Below are 19,362 nucleotides of genomic sequence, written 5' to 3'. Positions count from 1 at the left end.
AAAACAAAACAACAAAACAAAAAAGATGGGGTCTCCATTTGTGGCCCAGGCTGGAGTGCAGTGGTCCGATCTCGGCTCACTGCAACCTCTGCCTCCTGCTCAAGTGATCCTTCTGTCTCAGCCTCCTGAGTAGGTGGGATCACAGGTGCCCGCCACCACACCTGGCTAATTTTTGTATTTTTAGTAGAGACATGGTTTCACCATGTAGCCCAGGCTGGTCTTCAACTCCTGGACTCAAGTGATCCTCCCGCCTCAGCCTCTCAAGGTGCTGGGATTACAGGCATGAGCCACTGTCCCCGGCCTAATTCTATTTTTGTAGAGACAGGGTCTCACTATGTTGCTCAGGCTGGTTTTGAACTCCTGGTCTCAGGCGTGAGCCACCTCGCCCTGCTTAGTTTGATACAAAATCCCTACGTTCCTTCTCATTCCCACTGTGTTTCCAGCACCTGCTTGAGCCCAGCACACAGCAGACACTCGCCAACTGTTCGTGCATTTGGGAATATACTGAACACCTACTGGTGCACTGGGTATTGGCCTCACATATGGGGAGACGCCATTAATAACCCACAGATGTGAGGATGGCTGTGGGGGATGGAAAGGGGGCTCTGAGAAGTGGGGTGCAGTGGTGGATGGGGGAGCCCCCAGGAAGGGGATGGGGCAGCCTCCTAAAAACCAGGGGAAAGGGCCGGGCGCGGTGGCTCACGCCTGTCATCCCAGCACTTTGGGAGGCCGAGGTGGGCGGATCACCTGAGGTCAGGAGTTCGAGACCAGCCTGGCCAACATGGCAAAACCCCAGCTCTACTAAAAATACAAAAATTAGCCGGGCGTGGTGGCGCATGCCTGTGATCCCAGCTACTCGGGAGGCTGAGGCAGGAGAATCGCTTGACCCCTGGAGGTGGAGGTTGCAGTGAGCTGAGATCGCACCATTGCACTCCAGCCTGGGCGACAGAGTGAGACTCCATCTCAAAAAAAAAAAAAAAAAAAAAAGCAGGGGAAGGAGAGGGGACTTGGGGAAGGGCACAGCCTTGCAAGGCCCAGAGGTGGGAACCTGCTTGGCCCACCCAAGGGGGCCAGTGAGGCTGGGGAGGGGTCAGCGAGGGGCAGGTGACTCGGGGCAGGCGACTCGGGGCAGGCAGCAGAGCACAGGGAGGGCTGAGGAGGTGCCAGCGGTCCTCATGTCTGCTCCGAGCCAACGGAAAACCTTCAGGTTCTGCCGCCTGCTCAGAGGTTAGGCCACTTGCCTAGGGACACACAGCCAGTTCGTGGTTTGGCGTCGTTTGAACCAGGCGTGCTGCTCCTCCTGCACTTGCGGAGCGCGAAGGCTGGTGCAGGGGCTGCGTCCGGCAAGCCTCGCCCCTCCCCAGCCTCGGGTTTTCCTGGATTCCCAGGGACGGGGCCCGTGCGCTCTCTAGTGGTCAGAGCAGGAATGACTGGATTCGCGCTGCTGCAAAGACGACAGGAAGGAGGCCGAAGGCCCTGTTCCCAACCTCTGGACATTCAAAACCCTAAATGCAGGCCAGGCGCGGTGGCTCATGCCTGTAATCCCAGCACTATGGCAGGCCGAGGCGGGCGGATCACCTGAGGTCAGGAGTTTGAGACCAGTCTGGCCAACATCGCGAAACCCCGTCTTTACTAAAAATACAACATGGTGAAACCCCGTCTTTACTAAAAATACAAAAATTAGGCGGGCGTGGTGGTGCCCAGCCTGTAATCCCAGCAACTCGGGAGCCTGAGGCAGGAGAATCACTTGAACCCGGGAGACGGAGGTTACAGTGAACCGAGATTGCGCCATTGCACTCCAGCCTGGGCAACAGAGCCAGACTCCATCTCTAAAAAACAAACAAACGAAAAACCTAAATGCACAGGCTCCAACTCTTAATTCCTCAACAGTCTAGCTCCAATGCCTCATTTTGCAGGAAGTCCAACTCCAACCAAATCCTATTCATCCCTCAGCCCTGGTTCCAATGTCCTTACCCCTCGGAAGCCCTCTCTCTCTTTCCCCAGGTAGAGCCAGAGCCACCCTCGAGTCCCACGCTCCAGTCCAATCTCATGGGGCTGGGGGTATCTGCGTGCATTCAGCATAGGGTCTGGTATGCAGTAGGTGCTCAATGAGTGTTGAGTGAAGAAAGAAATACATGCATGAGGCCGGGCGCGGTGGCTCATGCCTGTAATCCCAGCACTTTGGGAGGCCGAGGCGGGCGGATCACGAGGTCGGGAGTTCAAGACCAGCCTGGCCAAATATAGTGAAACCCCGTTTCTACTAAAAATACAAAACTTAGCCAGTGTGGTGGCGGGTGCCTCTAGTCCTAGCTACTCGAGAGGCTGAGGCGGGAGAATCGCTTGAACCCTCAGCAGGCGGAGGTTGCAGTGAGCCGAGATCGGGCCATTGCACCCCAGCCTGGGTGACAGAGTGAGACTCCGTCTCAAAAAAAAAAAAAAGAAAAGAAAAGAAAAAGAAATGCATGCATGATTGGGCCAGAACTAACCTCAGAAATGATCCTGGCCTGCGCTGGGTGATGATACCGTTTCTACTGATTAAATTTGGAAGCGGGGGTTAGGTTTCCTGCCCTCTCCGCACCCGAGAGGCACCTGGGCCGTCAGCCCGCGGAGCATCTTGGAAACAAGGCCACAACCCACAGACCTCAGCCTCTGTCTGACCCCACGGGTCCCAGTGAGGCCCAGACAGCGCCCCGAGCCCCGGGTCTGCCTGTATTCCGCAGCGCTGAGGGAATGCCTGCTGTGTGTCAGGCGCTGCTGCGGGTCCAAATATCCCTTTGCTGCGCAGCTGACCTGACAGTGCATCGGGAGGGAATCAGTGCCACGGAGCAGGAGGGCAGCAGGGAAGACCTTGTAAGCTGACATTTGAGCAAAAACCTGGAAGAAAGCCACGCGGGTGTCGGGAGAGCGCTGCACCGGGCAGGGGGCGGGGGAGAGGGCGCCTGGCGAGCCCCAGGAACAGTGGGGACAGTGCGCTGAAGTACCGTGAGGGGAGACGGCGATGAGGTAGGGAAGCACTGAGGGACACGAGGGCCCGGGCAGCTTCGGGAGAGGAGGAGGGCCTCGGCCCCGCCCCGCGCACGCCCCGCTTCTCGTCTCTTCCGCCGCCTGCTTTGGCCCCGCCCCCGCCGGAAGCCCCGCCCCCGCTTGGAGCCCCGCCCAATGGCCGGGCCTAGTTTGTCTCTCAGCGGCCACCGTCGCCCGGGTCACTGCCCGCCGAGTGCGCAGCTTTCGTCGCTCCCGCGCCCCCGCTCCGCCCCGCGTGCCGTGCGTGCCGTGCGTGAGCGTGCGCGGGCGCGTCGGCCGGCGAGGGAGCAGCAAACGGCCGGCGGCGGGTGCCGCGCGGGGGGCGGGCGGCGCGGAGTAGGTGGCGGCGGCCATGGCCGAGGCGTCGCCGCATCCCGGACGGTACTTCTGCCACTGCTGCTCCGTGGAGATCGTCCCGCGCCTGCCGGTGAGGCCCGGGCCGGGGCGGCGGGCGGCAGGGTCTGTGCCGCAGGCCTGAGGCAAGGCCGGGGCCGGGGTGGGGGTCGCTTGCGCCCGCCTCTTGCGCGAGCTGACCACGACGGGAAAACTGAGGCTCGGGGCAGCGCCGGCCCAGGCTGAATCCGCGGGGAGCCCGGGCGGTGCGCGCGCGAACCCCGTCCTGCACATGCGGGAAACTGAGGCCCGGGCGGGAGGCAGGGCCTGGCCGGAGCGGCGCAGCGGGATCGCGGCCGGGTGACCCCACATCCGCGGCGTTCCCGACCCGAGAGGCCGCGGGGATCCCAGGTGGGATCCCTGAGCCCAGTGAGCCTGGTTTTGCAAACGGAGAAACTGAGGCCCGGCGAGCAGAGAGAGGGTATTGCCCGGTGGCGCGGCGCGGGGCAGGAGCTGGGCCTGGCGGGGCTCGGACCCCGAGAAAAACGCCAGGGGACCCCCGCCGAGCGCGTGGTTGGGGGCGCCGGCGCCTCGCTGCAGGCTCGCCTCGTGGAGCCCTGGCCGCCGCCTTGGAGGCAGGCCCAGGCCCGGAACGCTCCAGGCACTGTCCCGGGGTCCGACCGCGGCCCGCCGGCGGGGCTTTGTGAGCGGAGCCTGCGTTCCTCCCCTCCCGGGGCTTGGCTGCGCAGCCCACCCTTCCTCGAGGTGTTTACAGCCGCCCCTCACCGAAGAGGACCCTGGGCCTGGGCGTGCCGAGTGCTACTTCCTGCTCGTTTAGGGCAGTGTTTCCCACGCGGACCTGATGTCACCTTGGGGGAGGTGGGAGCAGCGCTCGTTGAAGGTGCTATTTCCAGGCCCCTTTTCCAGGGTTTCGGAGTCAGTCGGTGTGGAATGCGCTCAGCAATCTGCATTTCTAATATTATTTTTAGGAATGGGGTCTCCCTGTGTTGCCCAGGCTGGTCTTGAACTCCTGGGCTCAAGCGATTCTTCTGGCTCAGCCTCCCAAAGCGCTGGGATTACAGGTGTGAGCCACCGTGCCCGGCGGTGGTCTGCATTTTTAACCCGTGTTGCCCTTCGCCAGGCTGACGTGCAAAGTGGTGATTTAGTCGAGCCACCCGTGCTATATTTATAGATGGGGAAACTGAGGCGCGTGGTGGCTCAGCGGGAAAGTGGCAGAGCCGGCTCAGTCGGGAGCCGCTTGGCCAGCTTGAGGGGAGCAGCCGCAGGAGGTGGAGGGGTCTGGACTCCCCACCCTGTGCCCAGGGGAAGAGGCTGCAGGCATGGAGGATTTACTGTGCTGTGTGCGTAGCCGCCCGGCTGTTGCTACGCTTTGACCCGTAAGAGAAGTCCAAGCGCCCCAGAAGCAGTGCAGTTCCCCGGGAGTAGAGACCCAGGAAGGGGCTGGAGGGAGTCAGGAGAAGCCGCCTGTCCCTGGGTCACAGAGGAGGAGCGAGTGCTAGAGTTGGGGCATGGCGGGAGAGCGGGGCCAGGCCCAGGAGTGGAGAGAGAGAGGTGTGGTTTCCTCTCTACTGAAGCCACAGGGCTTCCCCTCCCCAGCAGGAGGAACAAATAAAGTGAAATCTCGGGTGTGGGGCGAAGGTTGGGGAGCTGAGACTGAGCCTTGCCTTGCTCCTCTGTCTCCCAGGGGTCTCGCTCTTGCCTCTTCCGGCTTTCTGTCCCCACTGGCCGTGGCAGGAGAGGCTGGTTGCCTGACAGCCCGCCCGCCTGGGTGAGTTGCAGGGCAGCCCCTTGCAGCTCCTTGAGCCCTGGGACAGGCCTGGGAAGCCTGGAGTGGTGGCTGTGGGGGGCTGACACTGCCTTGACTCGGCTGCACATTTAGCTGCTCCTGGAGCCCGCACAGGACTGGATCCTGGTGTGGTGGAGCCACTTTCTCGCCCCGTGGCCTTGGACACGGAGGACCCTGACCTCCTCCGACTGTCACTGGGCCTGGGGAGGGCCTTCCTGTAGTGAAAGGAACTCTGTGGTGACAGGCCGCTGTGGTCTTTGCCCTCACAGAATTTACAGGCTGGCCAGGGAGCCAGCATGGAACAGTGATTGACAAATATTTAATCATGGACGTTGGTAGATTCCTTAAGAGCAAATAACTGCAGAGAGGGCTGCGGGGGCCTGCCCGTGTCCACCCCGCGGGTGATCCCAAGGGCACCTGCTTGTGCCTTTGGAGCAGGACGCAACAAGGTGCCTGTAGACAGCATGGCAGTGTCAGAACTTCTCTGTACGTGGCGGGACCCTGTCTCTACGGAAGACTAAAACAATTAGTGGGGTGTGTTGTTGCACTCCTGGAGTCCCAGCTACTGGCGGGGGCTGAGGTGGTGGGAGGAGCGCTTGAGCCTGGGAGGTGGAGGCTGCGGTGAGCCGTGATGGTGCCAGTGCACTCCAGCCTGGGTGACAAGCAAGACGCTGTCTCAAAAACGAATTTTTTATGCTGGGAAATGGGCACACCTGGCATTCGTTCTGGGGAGGGACGGCTGCTCCGAATCTGGTAATGGGGAAAGTCCCCAGCCACAACCAGTGCCCTCGAAACGGGGCATCTCTGCCGCTGGGGAGCTTGCCCGGCGGCTGAGTCAGGGGCGGCACTGCTGCTGCTGAGACACCTGGGCTGGCTGTCGGGAAGCTCCTGCCTGCCTCTGACGCAGCGGGGACTGGCTGCCATGGGCTGTGTGCCTGCCCGCGGGGACTGGCTGCCATGGGCTGTGTGCCTGCCCACGAGGGCTTCTCCCAGGTAGCTGGGCCGTTCCGGGCCTCCGTTGCCGTCCTGGGCTCTGGGATCAGGCTGAGGCCCCGCGCAGCTGGGCCATTCTCTGCTGGGCAGCCTTGGCCTCAGTCTCCTCACCTGCCAAGTGGGTTTGCTGATGCGATTCGCTCCCCGTGGCATCCGGTGGGCACGTGTGTGCAGCGTGGCCGGCACCTGGCCGCTCTCCTGGTGACTCGTGAGGGTGTCCTGAGCGGGGAGCCACACTTGCGGTCGGGGGCTCAGGCGACGACGGCACAGGGGCGGCAGTTGCCCCCATGAAAGGCTGTGATGAGGCCGAGCGCGGTGGCTCACGCCTGTGGTCCCAGCACTTTGGGAGGCTGAGGTGGACGGATCACTTGAGGCCAGGAGTTCGAGACCAGCCTGGCCAACATGGTAAAACCCCATCCCTACTAAAAATACAAAACATTGGCCGGGCGTGGTGGCGGGCACCTGTAGTCCCAGTGACTCAGGAGGCTGAGGCGGGAGAATTGCTTGAACCTGGAAGGCGGAGGTTGCAGTGAGCTGAGATCGTGCCACTGCACTCCAGCCTGGGTGACAGAGCAAGACTCCAAAAAAAAAAAAAAAAAAAGGCGATGACGAGGGTGTCTGGGTGTCTGAGCAGCAAAGGGAGCGTCAGCCAGAGTGGGGCGTGTGGCAGCAGGAACCAGACAGGCCAGCTGGAGCTCAGGCCACAGGCGGCTGCGCAGACCCAGACTCGAGCCTGCTGAGGAGGCACTGACTGGAGCTGTGACTGTAGGGTGTGGGCGAGAGCGCCCGGTGGGCAGGGAGCTGCTGAGGGCACTGAGCCGCCGGGAACCAGGCGGGCGCAGGGAGGTGGCCCTGGGTGCCGTCCTTGCCCCTGACCTCCCCGTCTCTGGGTGGTTCCTAGGGTGGTCCCAGCTCTGCCTGCCGACCCCCCACCCCCGAACGCCTGCAACCTCCGCAGTGTCCCCAAGTGGTGGTGAGAGGACGGTGGGGGTGCTGGGCCCTGCCGCCCACGGTGGGTGGCGGGGAAGAGCCGGCGTGGGCGGGTAGCCACCAGGAAGTGAGGGCTGCTGCGGCCAGTGTCACCGATGGGGCCGGGCGGGAAGTCTCCCCAGCTGCCCCCCAGCCCACCCTGTCTTCTCGTGGTCCCTGCAGTGGCCTGGCCCGAGTCTTCAGAAGACGGCCTGGGTCTGTCTCTGGCCGCTGCTTGCTCTGTGTGTCTGCGGTTGTGCCAGATACCGTGACAGTGACAGCCTGCCCCTGCCTCTCAAGCGTCCGGCCAGCACCCTGGAGCGGCTCTGCACAGCTGGGTTCTCCGGAACGGGCTCCCCGCAGCACCCCGGGAACCTGTGGATGTCGGCTGCCCTCTCTGGCCGGCTGGCGCTGGGGTCTGCCTCGGGCAGATGCCGGTGCTGAATTTCCTCCCACTTAGAACTCTGCCACCATGAGGACCTTCCTCTGAGCCTCGGGCGAGCTGTAGCACCCCTGGCACCGGCACGGATGGGCACCTGTGGGGTTCCAGTCCCTAGTGGTGGTGCCTGAAGCCACCTGGGAAGGAGAAGGCACAGTTCGGGGCCTGGGCCGAGGCACGCCCTGGGGTGTGAGGCGGGGCCCCAGCCTGGGCTGAGGCAGTGGCTTCGCTCACGCCTCGTCCATCCAGCTTGTCTTGGGAGTGCGTGGTGTATAGGGCCCAGGGACAGACGGTGTGAATGTGGGATGTGGTGGCAGCTGCTGAGGGCGGGAAGAAAGGGGTGCAGGTGCCACACGTGCCCGTGCCTCTGGGGCTGCGGGGCCCACACACTGTGGATCAGCCGGGAAGCTTTGGGCACCCTTTAGGAAAACAGTAGCCAGCACGGGGGCTCCTACCGAGGCCGAGCACTGCACCATGACCCTCCCTGGGGTCTCCTGATGTGCACAGCTCCCCGAGGGCCCTGCCACCCACAGGGGCCGAGTCACTGTCACCAGGGGCCTGCCTGCCCCTGGTCACTGTCAGTCATCTGGGGCCTGCAGGTCGCCAGCCCACTCCCCTCCACGCGCCTGGCCCTGGGCCCTCAGGACATGCGCCCCGTGCAGGCCCCGTGGATGAAGGGGCCTCTGCTGCCCTGCCAGGTCCCACCTGGGGATGAGGCCATCGCGCTGCAAGGGTGCATGGGTGGAGCCCGGCACTGGCAGGGTCCCCCCTACCCTGGCTGCCTGGCCAGCTGTTGCTATGGTGATGATGCCGGGTGATCGTACCTCCTGCACCTGTCCTCTGAGGGAGAGGTGAACGGATTCACCGTCCTCTGCTAGGGCCAGAGGCTCCAATGGGGCCTCTGTGGGGGCCCCCAGTGCGTGCCGCCCCCGGAGAAGGTGGGGCGGCTCCTCCACCAGGCCCCCTTGCCCAGGCGTTTCTACCTGCAGCTGCCCCGATTTAATAGGAGACCAAGCGGTCTCGGCTGTGCCCTTGGAGGAGGAGGGCGGCTGGAGACCCCCAGGTCCAGCCCCTCCCACCGTCTGCCAGCAGAGGCTCAGCCTCCAGCCTGGATATCCGGGACCCACCTGTCACTTGCCTTCGTGACCAGAGCCTTGGTTCCGGCCTTCGGTGGCCCTGGAGGGGCTGGCCGGGGGCCTGAGAGACAGCCCAGAGCCCTGACAATACCCAGGAGTTGGGTCGCAGCCCTTGGCGTCCTCGATGGCAGCCGGATTTCAGATATGAGTGAGTGTCCAGGCCGTCCTCCGTGACAGGGCAGAGGCTTGGAGCAGAGAGGTGACCTTTGAACCCCCTGGGGTGGGCGTTCCAGCAGCAGGGCCGACGTGCACAGGCCCCGACGCTGGAGTGGGTGCTGCAGGGAGAGGGTTCTGGACAGTGCTGTGGCACCAGGCCCCACGGCCGCTGCGGGCAGGACAGCGGGGGGCCAAGAGGAGGCCAGGGCTGGGGCAGATGAGTGTGTATGTGGCCAGGTCGGGCTGTCGTGAGCCGGCAGTGCGGGTGGCGGGAGCATGCGTTGTGCCCTGGACTGAGACGGGAACCCGGGAGCCCAACAAAAAGCCAGTGATGCACAGAGGGGCTGAGCTCGGCACATGGGGACCAGAGCGGCCGAGTGCTATGCCAGGCCACGTGGGCGTGTGCAGGGCCTCGTGCTTCTCCAGGAGAGATTCGGGGCTGGGGCTGGCAAGCCAGGGTCCTCAGAGGGAGACAGCTTCTCCCTCAGGCCCTTCTGGTGCTGCCTGACCTTGTGGATGCACCCAGCAGGAGAGATGGTGGTCGGGGCAGCTGCACAGCTGACTTACGTCCTGCCCTCAGTGGGGGCCAATGCAGCCATTCCAGGTCCACTGGGTGGTGCTAGCCTGGGGAGTCACCATGCAGGGAGAGCCTGAGCCCTGAGCTACCCCTCCATTCCCAGAGACCCACCCAGGCGATGGAGCAGCCCCAGGCTCCCGGTCAGCTGGCGGGCGGACGGCGGCAACCCCTGAGCCCAGAGGAGCCCCGATAGACCCGACACCGGCAGAAACCAGGGGTTCAGATTTGACTGTGAAGTCTCAGCGTGTTTACGTGGGGCGTCCCAGTCCCAACACCCCAAACGCACCCCAAGAACCAACGCCTGGGGAGAGTTGTCACGGCCACTGTGGCAGAGCCACACTGCTCCCATGCTAAGCTCAGGGCCACGGTGGTGGTCGTTGGCTGCTTCCCCTTCCCCTTTCCCTTTTTCTTTTTCTTTTTCTGACAGGGTCTCACTCTTTGGCCCAGGCTGGAGTGCAGTGGTACGATCTCGGCTCACTGCAACCTCTGCCTGCCGGGTTTAAGCGATTCTCGTGCCTCAGCTCCTGAGTAGCTGGGATTACAGACACCCACCACCGTGCCCAGCTAATTTTTGTATTTTTAGTAGAGACGGTATTTCCCTATGTTGGCTGGTCTCGAACTCCTAACCTCAAGTGATCTGTCCACTTTGGCCTCCCAAAGTGCTAGGATTACAGGTGTGAGCCACTGTGCCCAGCCCTTTCTTTCTTTCTTTCTTTTGTTTTTGTTTTTGAGATGCTGCCTCACTCTGTTGCTGCAATCTTGGCTCACTGCAGCCTCCACCTCCCAGGTTCAAGCGATCCTGGCACCTCAGCCTCCCTAGCAGCTGGGACCACAGGCGCCTGGCCCATTTATTTTAATAGCTTTATCTCAGTATTTTCACACACCATACAATTCACCTGGTGAAACGTTTGTAGTATATTCATAAAGTTGTGCAACCACCACCACAGTAATTCCACAGCATTCTCACAGCTGCAAAAAGAAACCCACCTCAGGCCTGCCAGCCGTCACTCCCCATCCCCTCCCCGAGGCCCTGGTGCTCACACATCCCCTCTCTGTCTCTGTGGCTCAGCCTGTCCTGGACATTCCATAGACGTGGGATCACATGCCGCGTGGTCTTCTGTGTCTGGCATCTCTCACTGGACGTGATGTCCTCAAGATGCGTTCCCCCCCGCCTCCCCGCCGTGGCCTGGTCTGGGCCTCGCCCCTTTCCATGGTTGAGTCGTGCTCTGAGGTGCGGGTGGACACTGGAGCTGTTTGCATCTGCCGACGATGATGATGAACTGTGCTGCTGTGAACTCTCACCTGCCAGTTCTGGCCATGTGAACATTTGGTGGGCAGGTGTCTTCGTTTCTTTGGGGTCTGTGCCTGGAGTGAAAGTTCTAGCTCGTGTGTCATGGGGTAGTTCCATCTGGGGGACTTCTGGGCTCCCAGCAGGCCTGACGGGGTCTTGCGTCTGGTCCTGGCTGGCCCTGGGAAGTGGCATCTCGCTGGGGCTGGCCGCCCAGCGCGTGTTTTTGGAGGCATGTCCTGTACAGGTCCTTTGCTCCCCCCCCCTTTTTTTTTCTGAGATGGAGTGTCACTCTGTCGCCCAGGCTAGAGTGCAGTGGCGCGATCTCGGCTCACTGCAAGCTCTGCCTCCCAGGTTCAAGCCGTTCTCCTGCCTCAGCCTCCCGACTTTGCCCGTTTTTAGTTACGTTGTCTGTTTCTCTTTTTCTTTTTTTTTTTTAGAGGCAGGGTCTGGTTCTGTCACCCAGGCTAGCGCAGTGGTGGGACCACAGCTCACTGCGGTCTCGATCTCCTGGACTCAAGCCATTCTGCCTCCTGCCTCCCGCTCCTGCCTGTCTCCTCCCCCTCCCTAGTAGCTGGAGCTACAGACCCACCCCAGCACACCCAGCTAATTTGTTTTTTGTAGAAATGGGGTTTGGCCATGTTGGCTAGGCTGGTCTCAAGCTCCTGACCTCAAATGATCTGCCCACCTTGGCTTCCCAAAGTACTGGGATCACAGGTGTGAGCTGCTGCACCTGGCCTGGGCTTTTTTTTTTTTCTTTCTTTTGAGTTGTAAGCACTTTTTTTTTTCCTGATACGGAGTCTCACTCTGTCGCCCAGGCTGGAGTTACAATGGCATGATCTCGGCTCGTTGCAGCCTCCGCCTCCTAGGTTCAAGCGATTCTCCTGTCTCAGCCTCCTGAGTAGCTGGGATTACAGGTACGTGCCACCACGCCTGGCTAATATTTGTATTTTTAGTAGAGACGGGGTTTCTCCATGTTGTCCAGGCTGGTCTCGAACTCCTGGCCTCAGGTGATTCGCCTGCCTCAGCCTCCCAAAGTGCCAGGATTACAGGTATGAGACACCGCGCCCGGCCAGCATTTTTTTTTTTTTTTTTTTTTTTGAGACGGAGTCTTGCTCTGTCGCCCAGGCTGGAGTGCAGTGGCGCAATCTCAGCTCACTGCAACCTCCGCCTCCCGGGTCAAGCAATTCTCCTGCCTCAGCCTCCCAAGTAGCTGGGATTACAGGCGCCCGCCACCACACCTGGCTGGTTTTTGTATTTTTAGTAGAGACGGGGTTTCACCGTGTTGGCCAGGCTGGTCTCCAACTCCTGACCTCAGATGATCCGCCCGCCTCGGCCTCCCGAAGTGCCAGGATTACAGGCCTGAGCCACCGCGCCCCCGGTGATGGCGGAGCGTGCCGAGAATTCGTGGGGCGTGGGCTGAAACGCATGTGGTGCCTCTCAGCCTCACCAGGAGCCGGGCAGCACTTTTTCTGTATTGTAGATGGTGCCTCTTCACTCTCCCCTCACGGTGGGTTCGTGTGCATCTGGCATCGTTTGCTCACCCTGGCCTTAGCCCCCCCCACCCAGCCTGTCCTTCAGTGGCAGGAGCAGGTGAGGCAGGCACGGCGTGGTGTGGGCGGGGGCCCAGCTGTCGGCCCTCCCCTTGGGCACTGCCCGCCAGACCCCCGTTTCTCCCCATAGTCAGTGGGGTGAGGCCGGGATCTTGCTTGCTGGAGAGGTCCCAGCCCCTGCCCCTGCGGAGACTGAACAGCCCCGGTGCAACCTGCATCCCCAGAGCCTGGGGTGCACCTTGGCCCCCCTCACAGCAGTCCCCCATGCACGGTGGGAGCCTCGTCTCCCTGTTTTTGTCTGTGTTACCTGGGGGTGGTCTTGGGACCCCTGTGTGAGCCCCTGGCGTGATGACACGTGCCGTGTGAGGCCATTTTCACGTTGCTGCGATGGAGCACTTGAGACTGGGTCGTTCATAGAGAGCAGTTGATTTAGCTTCCAGTTTCCAGTTCTGCAGGCTGTGCGGGAAGTGTGTGTCGGCATCTGCCCAGCCCCTGGTGAGGCCGGGAGGCACCATGCACGTTTCAGCCCAGGCCCCACGAATGCTCGGCACGCTCCACCATCACCAGGGGCCCAGCCATCCATGAGGAGTCCGCCCCGTGAGCCAGTGTCTCCAGCAGGCCCTTCAGCCCTGGGGATCCCGTTGCGGTGTGAGATCCACAGGGGATGGCATCCGTCCTGCTCGGCACGGCTGTGGCTTGAGGCTGGTGCTGGGGAACTGTGAACGTGGTTTCGGGACTCACACACGGCTGTCCCTGGGCAGGGTCCTCACGTCTTCTCTGGGACATCACCATGTTGGCCTTGCGTTGTCCTTGGCTCTAGGGGGACCTGGGGATGGGGTCTTGCAGGGGTGTGGCCAGCGTGGACGTGGCCTCCCCCGAGCCAGGGGAACGGGCTGTGTGCGGGGCTGCCAGAGCGTTCTGGAAATGCCACTGTGGGGTATTGGGGCACCCCTCCGAGTGGTGCCACCTGTGTGAGGAGGTGCCCAGGCACTGGTGACGCCCGTCACGGTGGGGCCAGGTCGGAGGGGCTCAGTCAAGGTGCTGATGATGCTGGTGACGCCCGTCACGGTGGGGCAGGTCGGAGGGGCTCAGCCAAGGCGCTGATGACGCTGGTGACGCCCGTCACGGTGGGGCAGGTCGGAGGGGCTCAGATCACCGGGAGCCACCAAAGGGTCAGCGGGTGGCTGGCAGAGGCCAGGTCCCCTCGGCCGCCCTCCAGGACCCACGGGTTGGGAGCCACCCTGGCCTGCGTGTGCCTGGCCAGCCAGAGACCGCTGGGTCCGGAGCCCCTCTGTCCTCACCCTTGGGGGGGTTTGCAGGTGATGCTGGCGTCGCCGTGACCCGGCCTCCTGTTCTCTCCTGCAGGATTATATCTGTCCAAGATGCGAGTCTGGTTTTATCGAGGAGCTTCCGGAAGAGACCAGGTAATGCAGCCCCCTGTTGAAGAGGCTGGAAGAGCCAGCCGGGCCTCAGCTGTTGTAGGGGTGTGGGCTGTGCTGGCGTCCGCCCCGCCGAGTGTGTGGCCGTCAGGCCCTGGTGTCTGTGGCTCTGGGAGCACTTTCCTCTGTGCAGACAGCAGCGTGCCGTTCTCTTCTGTGATGGCCGGGCCGGGGCCAGAGGGGAGTGCCGGCAACCTGTGCAGCCGCTCACCTCCCTCAGCCTCGGCGGCTAATCTGGTGACCCAGGCCCTCCGGGGAAGGGGCCACGGGGGCCCTACCCACATTCTCACGCTTAGGAGGTTGTTGGGGTCTGCACCGGTTTACAGAGAAACCTGTGGTTTACTGGCGAGGGAAGAGGCAGCGGGTTACGGCACCAAATGCTGGGGCGGTGGCGGGTGGGAAGCAGTGCCAAGGACAATTCCTGCTCTCCCAACACGGGCTTTTGAGGGGAGGGAGCGCCTGGCGCATGGGGGCACGGGGTAGCCGGCGCTGCTGACCCGCACTCTCTCCCCAGGAGCACAGAAAATGGTTCTGCCCCCTCCACAGCTCCCACAGACCAGAGCCGGCCACCATTGGAGGTGAGTCGCCTGCCCCTCCTGCTTCCTGATCGTGTCGGCCTTGCTCGGGGCCCCGAGCACCAGCCTGTCCCCACCTCGCCTCCCTGGGCTCTCCCTGCCCCCATGGCGGAGGAACTGTTTCCCTCCAGGGGCCCGGGCCAGGGATCGGGGTGGCCCACGCTGCTTGGTTGGGGCTGATGGTTTCTTGGATGAAAGTGAAACTTCCGTTGAGGCATCTCACACCAGCGGGGCAGGCTCTGCCCAATTCCTGCCTCCCTGTCTGCGTCTCCCTCCCACCCGGCACCCAGCAGGGCCCGTCTTGCTTTCTCCTTTGTCTTTGTGCCCTAGCGCCCCAGCAGACTGCACGGGCCTGAGCCCCCGAGGTCACGCCCCCCTCCTCTCCCCAGCACGTGGACCAGCACCTGTTCACGCTGCCACAGGGCTACGGACAGTTTGCTTTCGGCATCTTCGATGACAGCTTTGAGATCCCCACGTTTCCTCCTGGGGCGCAGGCTGACGACGGCAGGGACCCTGAGAGCCGGCGGGAGAGAGACCATCCGTCCCGGCACCGGTACGGCGCCCGACAGCCCCGCGCCCGCCTCACCACGCGGCGGGCCACCGGCCGGCACGAAGGCGTCCCCACGCTGGAAGGGTGAGGGGGCCCCGGGGGTGGCCGCGAGGGCCCCACGCCGTGAGGTCGGAAGTTCTGGCGCTTAGAATCCAGCACGGGTTCCACGGAAACGTGGCATCATCCATAGGCTCTCTGGAGAGGCCGCCCGGCCAGGCGCTCCAGCCCCCTGTGACTCCCCACACGGCCCTTCGGAGACAGAAGTGTGCCGGTTCAGGGTGTGTGGGTTGACCACAGAGTGGGGCACAGTGCGCCTGCCAGGCCCACGTGCTCTGGAGACTGCCGTCCACATGCGTGTCGTCAAACGCTGTCCTGGCCTTGGGCCCAGACCAGAGCCTGGGGGAGCCGTCGCAGGGCCCCGCTCCTGGTAGAACAGAGCCTGGGGGAGCCGTCGCTGGGCCCCGCTCCTGGTGGAACAGAGCCTGGGGGAGCCGTCGCTGGGCCCCGCTCCTGGTGGAACAGAGCCTGGGGGAGCCGTCGCTGGGCCCCGCTCCTGGTGGAACAGAGCCTGGGGGAGCCATCGCAGGGCCCCACTGCTGGCGGTTGATGCTTCTATGGTTGTGTGTCTCACCTGCTGGAAATGTCATCTTTAAAAGTGGCTAATTTTGCTAGGCACGGTGGCTCAGTGCTGTATTTGCAGTTCTCTGGGAGGTCGAGGAGGGAGGGTCTCTTGAGGACAGGAGTTTAAGACCAGCCTGAGCAACGTAGGGAGGCCCCATCTCTAATTATTAAAAAGTAGCTGAGGCTGGGTGAGGTGGCTCACACCTGTAATCCTAGCACTTTGGGAGGCCGAGGCGGGCAGATCACCGAGGTCAGGAGTTTGAGACCAGCCTGACCAATATGATGAAACTCCGTCTCTACTAAGAATACAAAAATTAGCCAGGCATGGTGGCGGGCGCCTGTAATCCCAGCTACTCAGGAGGCTGAGGCAGGAGAATCACTTGAACCCGGGAGGCAGAGGTTGCAGTGAGCCGAGGTCGTGCCATTGTACTCCAGCCTGGGCAACAAGAGTGAAACTCTGTCTCAAAAAAAAAAAAAAAAAAAAGTCGCCGGGAGTGGTGGACCTCTTCTGTGGTCTCAGCTACTTGGGAGGCTGAGGCGGGAGGATCGCTTAAGCCCAGCAGGTTGGGGCTGCAGTGAACCAAGATCAAGCTGCTTCTCTCCTACCTGGGCATTAGAGTGAGACCCTGGCTCATAGTAAAATAAATAAATAGAAGCTAATCTAGAAGCTGATGCTGGCCCTGCCCTTGGTGCTCACCACGGACCTGGCAGGCCTGGCGCCTCTCCTGTGCGTGGGGCGGCCTCACCCCATGACTGGCGCTCTCTTTTCCAGGATCATCCAGCAGCTCGTCAACGGCATCATCACGCCCGCCACCATCCCCAGCCTGGGCCCCTGGTGAGTGGGTGGGGGTGCCTGTCCCATCCCCAGCCTGGGCCCCTGGTGAGTGGGTGGGGGTGCCTGTCCCCATCCCCAGCCAGGGTCCCTGGTGAGTAGGAGGGGGTGCCTGTCCCCATCCCCAGCCTGGGCCCCTGGTGAGTGGGTGGGGGTGCCTGTCCCCATCCCCAGCCAGGGTCCCTGGTGAGTAGGAGGGGGTGCCTGTCCCATCCCCAGCCTGGGCCCCTGGTGAGTGGGTGGGGGAGCCTGTCCCCATCCCCAGCCTGGGCCCCTGGTGAGTGGGTGGGGGTGCCTGTCCCATCCCCAGCCTGGGCCCCTGGTGAGTGGGTGGGGGTGCCTGTCCCATCCCCAGCCTGGGCCCCTGGTGAGTGGGAGGGGGAGCCTGTCCCATCCCCAGCCTGGGCCCCTGGTGAGTAGGAGGGGGTGCCTGTCCCCATCCCCAGCCTGGGCCCCTGGTGAGTGGGTGGGGGTGCCTGTCCCATCCCAAGCCTGGGCCCCTGGTGAGTGGGAGGGGGAGCCTGTCCCCATCCCCAGCCTGGGCCCCTGGTGAGTGGGAGGGGGTGCCTGTCCCATCCCCAGCCTGGGCCCCTGGTGAGTGGGTGGGGGTGCCTGTCCCATCCCCAACCTGGGCCCCTGGTGAGTAGGAGGGGGTGCCTGTCCCATCCCCAGCCTGGGCCCCTGGTGAGTAGGAGGGGGTGCTTGTCCCATCCCCAGCCTGGGCCCCTGGTGAGTGGGAGGGGGAGCCTGTCCCCATCCCCAGCCTGGGCCCCTGGTGAGTAGGAGGGGGTGCCTGTCCCCATCCCCAGCCTGGGCCCCTGGTGAGTGGGGTGGGTAGATGCACCTGCCCCAGCTGCCCGTCAGCCACTTGAACCCCACCTTCCACCTCCAGGGGAGTCCTGCACTCAAACCCCATGGACTACGCCTGGGGGGCCAACGGCCTGGACGCCATCATCACACAGGTACAGCGTGGCCACGGCCCAGAGTGCCTGCTGGGGGAGGGCTGGGCTGCCCACCCCTGGGAGCTGCCCCACTGCCTGGACCCACGAAGCCCCACAAAGGTCAAAGGGGATGCGGGCACAGCCTCCATGCTCTGGCGGGCACAGGGGGCAGCTCCGGCCTTCCTCCTGCCATTGCTGAGTCTTGGCAACCTTGGGGGTTCCTCCTGTGTTCATGCGGAACATTGTGGCAAAACCGCGGGGAGGACTCGCCCACAGCCACATGGTCGGGAGGCCACGCGGTCCCTCTTCCCGAGAGGTCGCGCCCTGACCTGCTTCCAAGTGCCACCTGTCTCAGCCTTGCTGAGGAGCCCTTGGAGCATTTTGTCACTGGCAGAACCCGACCCTCACAGTAGCCCACCAGCCGGAGCGCGGCCCCCCCATTCCGCCGTCAGGGCACTCAGGAGCGCGGCCCCCCCACCATTCCGCTGTCAGGGGACCCAGGAGCGCGGCCCCCCCCATTCCCCCATTCCACCGTCAGGGGACCCAGGAGCGGGGGGGCCGCGTGGGCTCCACAGTGACCTCCGACCCGGGGCGGGCTCCAAGGGGCCCAGGGCCCAGGACAAACGCGGCCTCGGTGCTTTTGCAGGTCCTGCAGCCTCGCGTTTCAGAGCCCCGGGCCGGGCCCCCGAGGAGCTCCCGGCACTCTCGCCTCTTGTCTTTCAGCTCCTCAATCAGTTTGAAAACACAGGCCCCCCACCGGCAGATAAAGAGAAAATCCAGGCCCTCCCCACCGTCCCCGTCACTGAGGAGCACGTAGGTATGAAAGCTCAGCCTCCCGAGTAGCGGGAATTACAGGCACCCGCCGCCACACCCGGCTCGTACTTGTATTTTCAGTAGAGACGGGGTTTCTCCATGTTGGTCAGGCAGGTCTCGAACTCCTGACCTCAGGTGATCCTCCTGCCTCGGCCTCCCAAAGTGCTGGGATGACAGGCGTGAGCCACCACACCCGGCCTCGAGCATTTCCCTGAAGGTGGGCTGGGAGGAGAGGGTTCTGTCCAGGTCCCCTCTGGCGGCCCGGGGGACACACACACGGCTTTTCTCCCCTCGCTGGGCTCAGGGGCGGCCTCCGGCTGAGGCTGTGGAGTAGCCTGCCCTTGAAGGCTCGGCAGGCCCCCCACGCCCGCTGTGACCGCAGCCGCACACTCCCGCAGGCTCCGGGCTCGAGTGCCCTGTGTGCAAGGACGACTACGCGCTGGGTGAGCGTGTGCGGCAGCTGCCCTGCAACCACCTGTTCCACGACGGCTGCATCGTGCCCTGGCTGGAGCAGGTGAGTGCCCCGCCCACCCGCCCCCCCCCGACCGCGGCCCTCCTGCCTCTAACCTGCCCCTTCTCCCGTCCCTGCCTCTGTCCCCGCAAAGCACGACAGCTGCCCCGTCTGCCGAAAAAGCCTCACGGGACAGAACACGGCCACGAACCCCCCTGGCCTCACTGGGGTGAGCTTCTCCTCCTCGTCGTCGTCCTCCTCCTCCAGCTCGCCCAGCAATGAGAACGCCACAAGCAACTCGTGAGCCCACGTCGGCCGTCTGGAAAGCACGGGGCCTTTCCCACCCACCCTCAGCCAGCGCCACACGGCACCCACAGACTGGGTGCCCCGGCGGCGCCACGCTTGGCTGGTCAGCGCTGCAGGTCCCGCCTGTTCCAGGGCAGGACCCGGGCCCGGCCCACCGGCCCCCTGGCTCAGGAAGGCGTGGGCCGTATGGTCCCCTCTGGGGCGTCCCCAGCCTCCCCGTCCTCTGTCTAACCTCACCCTCTAAACGTTCAGCGGTGGAAAGATTTTTATAATTTTAAATTATTACTGCTTTGAAATAAACGGACGTTTGAGCTCATGTGGCGGCCATGCATGGTTTGTGGCAGAAGACGGGGCCCAGCGGCTCCCCCAGCGCTGAAACACGGGCTCAGCGGCTCCCCCAGCCTCCCCCTCGGCCGCCTCCACGACCCGGAGTAGGGGGGCTCGGGACCATGAGGATGACCAGCAAAATTCAAGAACAAAACTGCTCCAACAGACTTTTTTAAAGGAAAAAATATGTGTATCTTGAAAGCTATTTAAAATACACTACTTACAAAGAGAA

General features: G+C 63.1%; 1 protein-coding gene across 3 annotated transcripts; it reads left to right on the top strand.

Moving 5' to 3' along the window:
• The first annotated feature begins 3,262 nt into the window (after positions 1–3,262).
• Positions 3,263–19,362, top strand: RNF126 (ring finger protein 126). 3 transcript variants are annotated; one of them, XM_031007818.3, is made up of 9 exons: positions 3,266–3,451; positions 13,641–13,699; positions 14,229–14,292; positions 14,679–14,842; positions 16,233–16,295; positions 17,185–17,254; positions 17,957–18,050; positions 18,445–18,560; positions 18,652–19,362. In XM_031007818.3, the coding sequence occupies exons 1-9, from the start codon at positions 3,377–3,379 to the stop codon at positions 18,799–18,801; spliced, it is 855 nt and encodes a 284-aa protein (XP_030863678.1). In that variant the 5' UTR covers positions 3,266–3,376; the 3' UTR covers positions 18,802–19,362. The 3 variants fall into 3 exon arrangements, with proteins under 3 accessions (XP_055226965.1, XP_030863678.1, XP_030863677.1); XM_031007817.3 differs by having other exon boundaries at positions 3,268–3,451; positions 14,679–14,923; XM_055370990.2 differs by having other exon boundaries at positions 3,263–3,451; positions 14,679–14,923; positions 18,445–19,362.

Source organism: Gorilla gorilla, chromosome 20 (assembly GCF_029281585.2).
Source record: "Gorilla gorilla gorilla isolate KB3781 chromosome 20, NHGRI_mGorGor1-v2.1_pri, whole genome shotgun sequence".
In the NCBI taxonomy this organism is placed as follows: domain Eukaryota; kingdom Metazoa; phylum Chordata; class Mammalia; order Primates; family Hominidae; genus Gorilla; species Gorilla gorilla.
This window is presented reverse-complemented; position numbering and strand designations above follow the sequence as displayed.

Excerpts from the sequence above, each read along its gene's own strand:
- RNF126 (XM_055370990.2), top strand. The coding sequence starts at position 3,377 with ATGGCCGAGGCGTCGCCGCATCCCGGACGGTACTTCTGCCACTGCTGC. Across the intron at positions 3,452-13,640 it reads AGATCGTCCCGCGCCTGCCG|GATTATATCTGTCCAAGATG; the intron begins GTGAGGCCCGGG and ends TCTCTCCTGCAG. Across the intron at positions 17,255-17,956 it reads TGGACGCCATCATCACACAG|CTCCTCAATCAGTTTGAAAA; the intron begins GTACAGCGTGGC and ends CTTGTCTTTCAG.